We start from the raw sequence: 11,608 nt of genomic DNA, 5'->3' as shown, positions 1-11,608 counted from the left end.
CTGACACAGTAAAAGGCGCGTGCGCAAAGCGAAGGCCCGCCTCGGAACGCGCGTGCGCAGCGGGGAAATCCGCCGTAAGGAGCGCGCGTGCGCGAAGACGTGTCGGTGCGTTAGGGCTTCGAGGTGCGCTCCCTACCGGGGAGTCGGCGCGGAACAGTTACGCTCTGGCCCCGATGGGCATTTATTGAGCGCCCACAGAATGCCCGCGCTGTACTGGGTGCCGCCACCTCGGCTAGCGCGCGGGGAAGCTCCGTCTCCAAGGGCCCGGTCTTACGCACGCCTGCAGCCGCCCGGGCCCGGGTCTGAGCGCCGGATGGCGTGGGCGCTGCGGGGAGAGGGGCGCGCGGCGGGCCGGTAGGGGGCGCGGCGGGCCGGACCGGGCGGGGCCGGGCGGAGCGGGAACCGGACCCAGCGGCGCACACCCTCTGCGGTCCGCAGATGGCGGCGCCGGGCGCGGGGCCCGGGCCGGGGCCGCCACCGGGGCTGGAGGCGGCCCTGCAGAAGCTGGCGCTGCGGCGGAAGAAGGTGCTGAGCGCCGAGGAGATGGAGCTGTTCGAGCTGGCGCAGGCGGCGGGCGGCGCCATGGACCCCGACGTGTTCAAGTGAGCGCCCGGCGGAGGCGGGGTCCCGGGGGAGTCGGGGTCCCCGGGGACGGCCGGACCGGGCGAGTAGGGCTCACTGCCGCAGCGTGTGTTCTCGCCAGGATCCTGGTGGACTTGCTGAAGCTAAACGTGGCGCCCCTCGCAGTCTTCCAGATGCTCAAGTCCATGTGCGCCGGGCAGAGGCTGGCGAGCGAGCCCCAGGACCCCGCGGCGGCGCCCCTGCCCACGCCCAGCGTGCCTGAGACCCGAGGTCAGAGCCGGGCCTGGGCGGCGGGGAGGGGGACGGGGGCGGAAGGGGAGCAGCGCCTGGCACCGCGCGGGCTTGGCCGTGAGTGCAGGCCTTTCTGTTCCTCTTGTCCCAGGACAGGCTGGGCCCATCCAAGGTCTGGCCCCTTGGGCTCCCGTCCCTAGCTTCGACTTTGCTGCCACTTTTGAGGGTGCACTTCCAGATCGGGAGGACACAGGGTGGGAGACCCAGGCAGGCTAGACCTCGTCTGGGACTTTTGCGACCCCAGTTCCTCCCCATCTCTACTCTGAACGTTTTTATCCCGCAAACATGGGAACAAGGCAGCTTTGGTTCCTGTCCTCATGACCTGTATAGCCTCTGCGGAAGTCCTCAGGGAGCAGGGCGGGCAGAGGCTTTCCTGCGTGCCCTTGTTGGCACCCCACCCGGCCCAGGTCCTACCCAGGAATCTGGACAGCGAAGCTTCCATCCTTGGGCTGTGAGTGGGCGCAGCCTGGAAGCCATGGCTGGCAGGGTACAGAGGCCCGAGGGGCCTCCTCAGTTTGGAGGGTCATGGCTGGGGGATGAGCAGGTGCTGGTGACCAGGGTGTCATGATGGAGCTCTAATCCGCTTCGGGTGTTACTTTGCTCCCCATCCCAGAAACCCTCTGAAATGCAGCAGAACCTCCAGGCTGGCTCCTTAGCCAGAAACATCCTGAGAAGGGGCTGACGTTGGGGCGGAGGGCAGCTGGGCCCTGTGGGTGGGTATGCCTGGGCCCTGGGCGCCCGTGACCCCGTCCTGAGAGGCCCTGGGCACTGGAGTGCAGGCCTCCTCACTGATGCACGCTGTCTGCTCTCTTTGTGTCTCTCTCTGACCTCCAGCAGCCTCCTTTCTCTCTGCCGAGAACTGTACCCCCCCCGCAAGGCCCTCCTTTTCCTCGGCCCTGCAGCCTGCGGCCTCTCCAGTTCTGCTCCACGGCCCAGCTGCCTCGCACTCGCCTCTTTCTCCGGGGCCCCCCGGTTCCCTCCGGTTCTCTTGCTGCCTGTTCTCTCCTTTTGCAGGTTGCGTTTATTGGTTTATCTCTGGGGGTTGGTACTCTCTCCTGTTTCCGTGGAAACTGCTGTGGCCCCCAGAAAGCCAGAGCAGCTTTGAGCTGCAAGGGCAGGACCCAGTGAGCCATCCCTGCCCCGCAGCTTAGGGACTGAGGGCGTGATTTCACAGCTCCGCTCACTAGAGACAAGTGCAGCGCTCACAGGACAGGCCCACACCCCGTCCCCAAAGGCTAACTCTGCTGGTGAGACTTGCGCTCTGTAGAGCTGCCCCCAGCCCAGAGGAGGACACCCAAGGGGCGGGGAAGGGACAGCGTGGTATGCTGTGGAGAGCAAAGCCTGAGGTGTGACAGGCACCTGGGCCTCTTAGATGCCATCACCCACCTGGACTGGTTGCCTGGAGGATCAGACCATGGGTCCCCTCAACTGCCTGGTTTCTGAGCTGGGGGTGCCTTCCAGGCACTGCCAGGCACGATGAGGCTGGTGTGTTAGAGTGTGAAATGCCATGGGAGCTCTAGCTGCACCCTCCCACGTGCCCCTCCCTGCATCACCCACCTTGCTGTTCCAGGAGTGCCTGGAGCTTGGACAGGGGGCCTGAGGAGCGTGGGGACTAAAGGAGAGAGATCCCCTCACTGGGGGGTTTTGCCACTCCCTCCCTTGCTCAGTGCCAGGCCTGCTCTCAGTGCTGAGGGCACAGTGGGGCTGCAGGGTGGACACGCTGTCTGTCCAGTGGCTAGACATACCGACAGTGACGGGCGTCCAGTCTCGAAGGACAGCACCAGCCTTGCTGGAGTAGCAGGAGTTAAACAAGCTGGGGGCAGGGCCCTCGCACCAGCTGCAGAGTCCTGTGCGCTGCTGCATCCCCTGGGAGGGGGCTGAGCTAGGGTGTGGGGGGAGGGAGGGAGAGGGTGCAGTCAAGGGTGTGTTGGGGTGCGGGGCTGGGAGCACTGCATAGAGGGATGGGAGGTGGGGAGGAAGCCCCGGGCCAGGGACTGGAGAGGCATGGGGCACTGGGCCCCACAGGGTCGTTTCCCCTTGAGTGCTCAGGCCATAGGTCCTGCTGGGCTGGGCGGCCACCAGCCAGGGTACAAGGGCACTGAGGCCCTGGGGAGATGCCCAGTGGAGGTAGAGGGCAGATAAGGGGCCGTGCCAGGAGTACACTGAGGCCAAGAGGCAGAGGCCACCAATGAGACAGATCTCTGAGGCTGCATGTCAAAGCATCTCTCCACGCAGATCTCTGGTCACCTGGTTAATGGCAGGATCTGGGTAGAGAAAATAAGGAGCATTGTCACAGAGTAAGCAATGGGGGACCTTGGTGGTCTAGGCTGGTGGTGGGGGTTTGGGAACGTTGGAGCCAGCTGGCCTTAGGTTTCCCTCAGAATCGGAGTGAGATTGACCCAGACCAAGGGCTGGAGCCCCACTCAAGGGCTTCGCTCTCTGGGTTCCTGGCCATCCAGGTGCCCTGTGGGGCCTGTCAGGCTCACCATTTCTGTCCTGAGAGCTCAGGGGGGTTAGGCTTGTCTTCGTAAGGACGTGGAGTTAGGTTCAGTTGTGTGCTGTTGAAGTTTAGGGAAACCACACATTCTATAAAAAGATGTCCCACCCAGAAAGCATAAGGTGGAGTCTGGTGTGTGGAGCCATGAGGACAGGTACCCGAGCGTTGGCACCAGAAAGGAATGGACACCTCACGGATAACTTTTATACTGATTACCCGCTAAAATGACATACTGGATGTTTGGGTTAATTGAAACATTTAAGTCAATTTCCTGTTTCTTTTACTTTTTAACATGGCTCTTAAAAAAGCTAAAGACCACGCAGGTGGCTCGCAGCCCATCTCTGGGGGCAGCACAGCTGCAGAGCACTCACGCCGAGCTTCTCCCCAACACGGCATCGGGCCGTGTGCCTGGAGGAGTCACAGGCATGTCCATGTAGGGATCACCTCCCCAGAAGTGTGGGCTGAGTTAAGGGTTAAAGCGCACACGTGCAGTCCGTGTTGTGCATTGTTCTGTCTGTATCTGTTCTGGAAGCACCGATCAAGCCCCTGCTGTGTGCTCTGCACACCCCTGGCCGCCCGCTCATCCTGGCCACCAGACCCCCCCAGCTGGCCTTGCAGATAGCAGGGCTGTGGTGTATTCTTTACCTCTCATTTCTAACCCACCCGTCCCCCCACCCCTCCGCACACAACATGCCTTCAGTGTTGGCTCACAGCCGGTCACTGACATTTGGCCTCAGCAGCCATCTGGTCTGTGACTCCATAAGGGGGTGCGCCCACCACCCAGGAGAAAGCGCTCTGGGGCTTTCTATAATTCTCGTTCCTGCCCAGCTCTGCGGCAGAGCTCTAAGAGTGGGTGATCAGGGATCCCAGGGGCCACTCCAAAGGTCAATGGCAGAGTGGGTCCTACCGGGTCTGGGTGGTTCTCCAACTTCAGGGCCCCCCCCCTGAGTCAAGGGTAGCAATGGGCTGGTGAATTTGGGGCATTTGCTTCATTAGGGAGCATCCAACACTGAGTGGCCACAGCTGGTTTCAGGGGTAGGAGGGTAAACCGGACTGTTTTTAACAGACACCCTTATCTGTCTTTGACCCTTAAGAGGGCCCCACAGGAACCAGGCCTGGGAGCATGTCCCCACCACCCCCACCGCAGCTTGTGGTCACCCTTGGCTCAGCCCCAGTCCTCACTGCATTCCATCGGACCCTAATAACCCTGTCAGGAGGGAGCTGGAGCAGGCCTGACGAGCTCCCAGATGCCCCTTGCTGGGTCCACTGGGCTCTGCAAACCTTCTTGACCTCCACAGCCGCGTGTAAAATGAGGCCTGAGTGGGTCTCCCCACGAATGCCCAAAGCATGTGATTCCTTTAGGGTTCTAAGAATCACACTGAGCTGGATAAATGGGCTATTTTCATCCTTAAAATAGTTTTCTTTGACACCTTCTATGACTCAAAGTTACATTGGTTTCTTACTTCCAGGGTTTATCGGCCTCGTCAGATTTAAAGATGAACATTACTTGCTCTTTTCTAGTTTCCTCTCATCCTTGAGTGTCCAGAGGGGCCCTGGTCATTACACTGAGGGGGAGAGGAAACTCACACATGTGCAAGCAAAAGCAAAGCTGGCTTCAAAGTGAGGCCTGCAGCTGGGACCCGCCCTGCTGCTTGCGGTGGAGCTGCGCCTGAGCTGTGCTTTGGGAGCACCCGGCACCGGGGGCTAAGCCACGGGCTCCACGGACCTGATTTGGCCTGGCTCAGCCTTGGTGGGGAGGGGGAAGCATGGCCTGAGCAGGGCACTGGCACATTGGGAAACCCTGCAGAGTGGTGGGGCCCATGTACTCACAGGGTCAGTCAGTGGGGACCAGAAGATTAGCATTTGTACCAGAGATGAGGGGTGATGTTTTTGCTTCTGTCTCCGGGAGTCACTGGGACAGAGTTGGCCCAGCTTCACCCTACCACATGTTCCTGTCTACTCCATCCGGCACTGGGGAACCCGTTACTACTACACTTCTGTCAAATCGAGTACACATGGGCTCTCGGGGAGAAGCAACGCCAGGAAAACCCAAGCTTTCAGGGTTCCAAGCTGATGCCACTGCAACCCACCCCCCGTGCCAGGCAGCACAGACCTCCTGCTCTCTGAGGAAGAACTTTCCCAGGAAGTGTCTTGAGAAGGGCCATCCTATCCCTGCAGGAGTCCTGGGGAGAAGCTAGGTGTGAGGATTAGAGCACGGACTTGAGTCTCAAATGCAGGTCCCTCTCCTTGCCCAAGTGACAGCCGGTGAGCAGAAACAACTTAAGCCCCTAGGAAACTGTCATGTCTTCTGTCCAAGAGCCCCCGGTTCCCCACTGCAGGCTGTTGGACTAAACTGGGATGGAGGCTGGGGGTCAGAGCTGCGGGCCGAAGGAGAGCCCAGGTTGAGGCAGGCCCAGCGGGGAGGGACTGTGACCCAGGCACGCTTGTCCCCCGGGGTCCTCTCTGTTGCTGATGCCACAGGCACTGGCCCAGGCATGACTGCAGACTTTCCTGGCTGTGGGCAGAAAACAGGCTAAATCTGGCAGGTTACCAGTGGGGGAGCGGCCAGAGCTGTGCTCTGCACCTGAGCGTGACCGCCCCATGGACAGGGCGCGTCCTCAGCAGGAGCCCAGTCATAGGACCCAGTGAACCTGAATATTTGTAGAACACTGAGGGGAGAGGGAGGAAAATGTATGAGGAAGAGCTTCCAAGATCCAAATCCAGAAGCCTGACTAACACGCTTTCTGCGTCACCATGTCTGGCGGGGAGGGCAGTTGCTGGGGGTCGACACGCCGAGCTGCCCCTGGCACTGCTCTCGGGACACAGACAATAGGTGTTGCGAGGTGGCTTCTGCCAGGTTGCTAACACCTGTGTTCTGTGTCTGCTCAGGGAGAAACAAAGGCAGCGGTGCCCTTGGCGGAGGCCCGACGCTGCCAGAACGCGGTGTCCGGGAAGGATCCAGCCAGAGGATGCCCCGCCAGCCCAGCGCCACCAGGCTGCCCAAGGTGGGCGGGCCGGGGAAGAGCCCCACGCGGAGCAACACCTGAGCAAGAGGATTTGCACGGGCCCACCGCAGGCCGCCAGCCTCTCAGACAGGCTGCTCCTCCTGTTGGTAATAAACCTCTTTGAAAACCTGAGGGTCTGTTCAAGATGTCTTCTGTTACCTTTTGAATATATTAAGGCACAGAGATTTAGAATTAGTTCTGTGTGCTGGTCCTCGTCATGCTTCAGCTGAACCAACCAAGTGACTTCAACCAGTGACCCCACCTCCCAGACCTCTATTTTGAGCCTGTGAGAAAATGTGCATATTACCAGGTCTTCTGCCTTTTCACTGAGGCCCTCCCAGGGCGCTCAGGTGCAGCAGGGGTTTGAGCACAGAAGGGCTGTGACCTAGAGCTTTTAACCCTCTGTGGGTCATGCATGCCACAGAGAATCCAGTAAAACCCTTTCCCCCAAAATGTCTTGACCTTCCACATTTGCCCCAGTTTTACAGGTTTACATGGACCTCAGGTTTTCAAACTCCAATTCTAAGCTTTTATACCTTAGTCCACTTGTCCCGTCAATAAAGAAGCCTGAAAAATGGCAAATTCAATTGAAAAACCTAACTCAGTTTTCCTAGAACTATTTGTTTTAAAACCTTGGATTGGAAACACTGACTTTTTGCCCTTGGGTCGCGTCACACAAGCAGAGGCTCCTTACAGATGTACGTCCACCCACCCCAGCAGCGCAGCCCAAGCAGCTGGACAGCCGTCCACATGGCCCAGCAGAGGGGTCCTCCCTGCTCCTGTGGACAGATGAGCGTGTTCCAGGTGAGCACAAGAGACAGAGGTTTAATTCAGAAACTGTAGGTAAATATCTGTAACATGACAGTTGGCGGGGTACAGGGGGCCACTAGCCGCTCCCTCCCGTTCAGTACTCTTCCCCTTCCTCGGCCTCCGCTTCCACCGAGTCCACGCCCACCTCTTCGTAATCTTTCTCCAGCGCTGCCAGGTCCTCCCGGGCCTCCGAGAACTCGCCCTCCTCCATGCCCTCCCCCACATACCAGTGCACAAAGGCGCGCTTGGCATACATGAGGTCGAACTTGTGGTCCAGGCGGGCCCAGGCCTCGGCGATGGCCGTGGTGTTGCTCAGCATGCACACAGCCCGCTGCACCTTGGCCAGGTCTCCCCCTGGGACCACCGTGGGGGGCTGGTAATTGATGCCCACCTGCCAAAGAAGGGGAGAAGGCACTGCGTGAAGCTTCCGTCAATCCAGGAATGGTGGCTGCGTTTGTGGAAACAGAAGGCATGGAGGTGCCCACTGGTGACCCGGGGAGGCTGGGGCCACCCTGTACTCTGGGCCCAGCTGTGTGCCAGGCAAGGTGCCAGGAAAGCAGGGTTCTGGTTTCCAGACAAGGAAAGAGGAGCCCCAGAGCCTGCCACCCTGGCTCACACCCAAGCTGCTGGAGGGGCTGTGTCCCAGCAACTGTGACATGTGATAGGTACCCAGGTGATAGGACTATCTTCCCTCTAAGAAGGGACACTGCTTGGGATTCCTCATATGTTATTTTCTCCAGAGGGTTCAACAAGATAGGGATTAATGTCTGTAGCTGAGCCTTTTCCACCCAGGCAGATTCAGAGAACACAACTGTGGCAGAATCACGAGGGCAGGTCACACCCCCTGCTTTCCCAACAAACAGTGTACACATAGCAGAGTGACAAGCACACCGTCAGAGGTCCCTGACGCTGTGTGACCACTGCCATGGACGCGGCCCACATGAACGCTTAGTAAGAGGGAGGGAACGAGATCCCAGCACTGGGACCAAGGGAGAGGCAGTCCAAGCTTCAGACCAGGGATCACATGACCAGAGGTTTTGGCAGGAGATACAGGGTCTGTCAAGGGGGCTACAGCACACGTTCTAGGCTGCTGAGCCACAGGGGCTCTGTCACAGATACTCAACCCTGTCTTTGCAGCACAAGAGCTGCCACAACAATAAGCCAATGAGCGGGGATGGCTGTGCTCACGTGAAACCATTAACAAAACCAGGTGATGGGTCGGCCAGCTGTGCTGAGCCCTGGACCAGAGGAAGAAACCCAGACTCCTAGGTAAGAACCCACTGCAGCAGCGAGGGTCTGAGCCAGCGGAGGCCCTAAGAGCAGGGCTCAGGGAAGTACAGTTCCATTCCCAGAGGGAAGGTTGGGAATAAAGTAAGGAGCAAGGTTTCTGTCCTGTGTCCAGTGGAAGGTCGGAGCAAGATGGGTCTAAGGACAACCCAGGACACACTGTATAGGCTCCCCAATCTCCACTTTTCCACAGAAGGATTCATGACAGTGCTGTAAATCAAACGTTCCATACGACACTTAAATTGGATGTTAATTTTTACATGCCGATGGAATCAAGTGGAATTCAGAGACAACAGTCAGTTTACAGTAGTGCCCCAAGTTCAAATATCCCCATAAATTACCAAAATGCCCAGAAAATTCCTACATTTATATTCTAAGAAAAATTACTATAAGAAAAAACACCTTATTTCTAAATCAATCTATGTTTTCCACCCAAGAACTCCTCCAGATAATTTCTGTAAAAAATACACTCACAGACCTGTATCACGTGATGACTCAGGAAGGAAGTTCTAGAGACACCAGTGAAGGAATGAGAACTGTCCCCCAACTTACTAATCCATGACCCAGCCTGGCTTCCCTGTATCAGGGTACCCTCCACAAAGGGGCAGCACCCCGTCCCAGGATCTGCCGCAGGCGGAAGATAAACACGCGCTACCGCCTAGCCTACCTTGAACCCAGTCGGGCACCAGTCCACAAACTGGATGGTGCGCTTCGTCTTGATGGTGGCGATGGCCGCATTGACGTCTTTGGGGACCACGTCCCCCCTGTACAGCATGCAGCAGGCCATGTACTTGCCGTGGCGAGGGTCACACTTGACCATCTGGTTGGCCGGCTCGAAGCAGGCGTTGGTGATCTCGGCCACGGACAGCTGCTCATGGTAGGCCTTCTCGGCCGAGATGACTGGGGCGTACGTGGCCAGGGGGAAGTGGATGCGGGGGTAGGGCACCAGGTTGGTCTGGAACTCCGTCAGGTCCACGTTGAGGGCGCCGTCAAAGCGCAGGGAGGCCGTGATGGAGGACACGATCTGCCCGATCAGACGGTTAAGGTTGGTGTACGTGGGCCGCTCGATGTCCAGGTTGCGCCGGCAGATGTCATAGATGGCCTCGTTGTCCACCATGAAGGCACAGTCCGAGTGCTCCAGGGTCGTGTGCGTGGTCAGGATGGAGTTGTAGGGCTCCACCACAGCTGTAGACACCTGGGGGGCTGGGTAGATGGCGAACTCCAGCTTGGACTTCTTGCCATAGTCCACCGAGAGCCGCTCCATGAGCAGAGACGCAAAGCCCGAGCCGGTGCCGCCCCCGAAGCTGTGGAAGATGAGGAAGCCCTGCAGGCCCGTGCACAGGTCCGCCTGCGGGAGAGCAGAGGCCGTGAGGCCACGCCCGCATGAGCCGTGCCACCACCCCCACGGGCCCCCACAGGCCCCGGTCACGGCACACTCTTCCTCTGCAGGTTCACTATACGGGTTCAACCCATCCACAGGGAACACGCATCACACTTAGCAGTTACAGACGTGGACGCACTGCGGCCACACCGGAAAGGAAGACCCTGCACTCATGGTTCTGCTGGGTTTTGCCAAAGTGATGTCCCGGGGAGATCCCGGGCCTCCCCTCCTGTCCAGGAGGCCTTCCCAGGGCCCTTCTCACCAGTTTGCGAATCCGGTCCAGGACCAGATCGACGATCTCCTTGCCGATGGTGTAATGGCCTCTGGCGTAGTTATTGGCCGCGTCCTCCTTCCCGGTGATCAGCTGCTCCGGGTGGAAGAGCTGCCTGTAGGTCCCCGTGCGCACTTCATCTGCAGAGAGGACAGCGTGCCCGAGACTCTAAGGACGGTCGCTGACTCACCGGGATGGCCAGGTCTGGGGAAACCTTCAATTGTACAGGCACGTGCTGTGCCTTGCAGGCCAGCAGCGTCAGCGTCTCACAGAAAAGGTCTCCGTGTGATACACATGCCTCATCTGCTGTTTATGGCTCCGGGAAGGTCCAGTCAACCCGAGGAACAAATGCCAGTGTGGCCAGTTCCCAAAGGCGAGGGAATGCTCACACCGCACAGGCGGTTCTGCGCGTGCATGTTTTGTTCACACCCACAGCTACACCCGGGGTGTTGCTGAAATGGCCCTGACATACTAGACATCAGCGTGACTTTTGCCGGGCGCCCTCTGTGGCCTGGGTCTCACGGGCTCCAAGGTGACATTCTGTTCTCTCCTGGGTGGCCGCCACTGAAAGGTGCTCTCTCCTGGCAGCTCCCCTTGGAAACTACCTCGGGCTTCTGATCTGGAGGAACCCAGCAAAGGTTCTGTGCTTCCCCTTCTAAGTCTAAGGGTACCTACCGACCACGGTGGGCTCCAGGTCCACGAACACGGCTCTGGGCACATGCTTGCCAGCCCCAGTCTCACTGAAGAACGTGTTGAACGAGTCATCCCCACCGCCGATGGTTTTGTCGCTTGGCATCTGGCCGTCGGGCTGAATTCCATGTTCAAGGCAGTAGAGCTCCCAGCAGGCATTGCCGATCTGGACCCCCGCCTGCCCCACGTGGATAGAGATGCACTCACGCTGGGAACGAGAATATACACGTGAGGCCCCTCAGCTTCAAGGCAGTTGTCACTATGTGGCACGCAAATGAGACCCAACGTCTTAAATTAATATCTCTAAAATCTTTTGGTTTCTTAACGTCTTATCAGACATTATTGTCCCATGAGCTTCCAATGGTCATTTTATGTCTGAGCATGGATGGAGACACACTTGAACTGTGAAAAGGCATACAGCCATTATAAACATCTTCCCAGCGAGACTTCCCTGGTGGCACAGCAGTTAAGACTCCACACTCCCAATGCAGGGGGCCCGGGTTTGATCCCTGGCCAGAGAACTAGAACCCACATGCATGCCACAACTAAGAGTTCGCATACCACACCTAAGGAGCCCGCCTGCCACAACTAAGGAGCCGGCGAGCCGCCACTAAGGAGCCTGCCTGCCACAACTAAGACCCAGCATAACCAAATAAACAAATAAACAAACAAGTAAATAAAACATCTTCCCAGCAATCAATAAAAAACGTTAAAAATTTTTACAAGGCCTTCCCTGGTGGCGTAGTGGTTAAGAATCCGCCTGCCAATGCAGGGGACACGGGTTCAAGCCCTGG

General features: G+C 58.3%; 2 protein-coding genes across 3 annotated transcripts; one reads left to right on the top strand and one right to left on the bottom strand.

Moving 5' to 3' along the window:
* The first annotated feature begins 132 nt into the window (after window positions 1-132).
* LOC113610501 (mitotic-spindle organizing protein 2) lies at window positions 133-6,507 on the top strand. 2 transcript variants are annotated; one of them, XM_027088718.1, is made up of 4 exons: window positions 133-602; window positions 704-852; window positions 1,708-1,887; window positions 6,260-6,507. In XM_027088718.1, the coding sequence occupies exons 1-4, from the start codon at window positions 439-441 to the stop codon at window positions 6,415-6,417; spliced, it is 651 nt and encodes a 216-aa protein (XP_026944519.1). In that variant the 5' UTR covers window positions 133-438; the 3' UTR covers window positions 6,418-6,507. The 2 variants fall into 2 exon arrangements, with proteins under 2 accessions (XP_026944519.1, XP_026944518.1); XM_027088717.1 differs by lacking the exon at window positions 1,708-1,887 and having other exon boundaries at window positions 155-602.
* Window positions 6,508-6,602: 95 nt separating this feature from the next.
* LOC113610502 (tubulin alpha-3 chain) lies at window positions 6,603-11,041 on the bottom strand. The gene is made up of 4 exons (XM_027088719.1): window positions 10,800-11,041; window positions 10,116-10,264; window positions 9,140-9,820; window positions 6,603-7,576 (listed from the first exon to the last, which is right to left on the bottom strand). Exons 1-4 carry the CDS (start codon window positions 10,918-10,920, stop codon window positions 7,280-7,282), a joined length of 1,248 nt encoding a protein of 415 aa, XP_026944520.1. The 5' UTR covers window positions 10,921-11,041; the 3' UTR covers window positions 6,603-7,279.
* Window positions 11,042-11,608: the final 567 nt, after the last annotated feature.

This window comes from Aethalodelphis obliquidens, unplaced genomic scaffold, assembly GCF_003676395.1.
Source record: "Aethalodelphis obliquidens isolate GAN/ISIS:26980383/991018 unplaced genomic scaffold, ASM367639v1 scaffold63, whole genome shotgun sequence".
Classification (NCBI taxonomy): domain Eukaryota; kingdom Metazoa; phylum Chordata; class Mammalia; order Artiodactyla; family Delphinidae; genus Aethalodelphis; species Aethalodelphis obliquidens.
The sequence above is the reverse complement of the archived record's forward strand: the minus strand, read 5'-3'. Positions and strand labels throughout refer to the sequence as shown.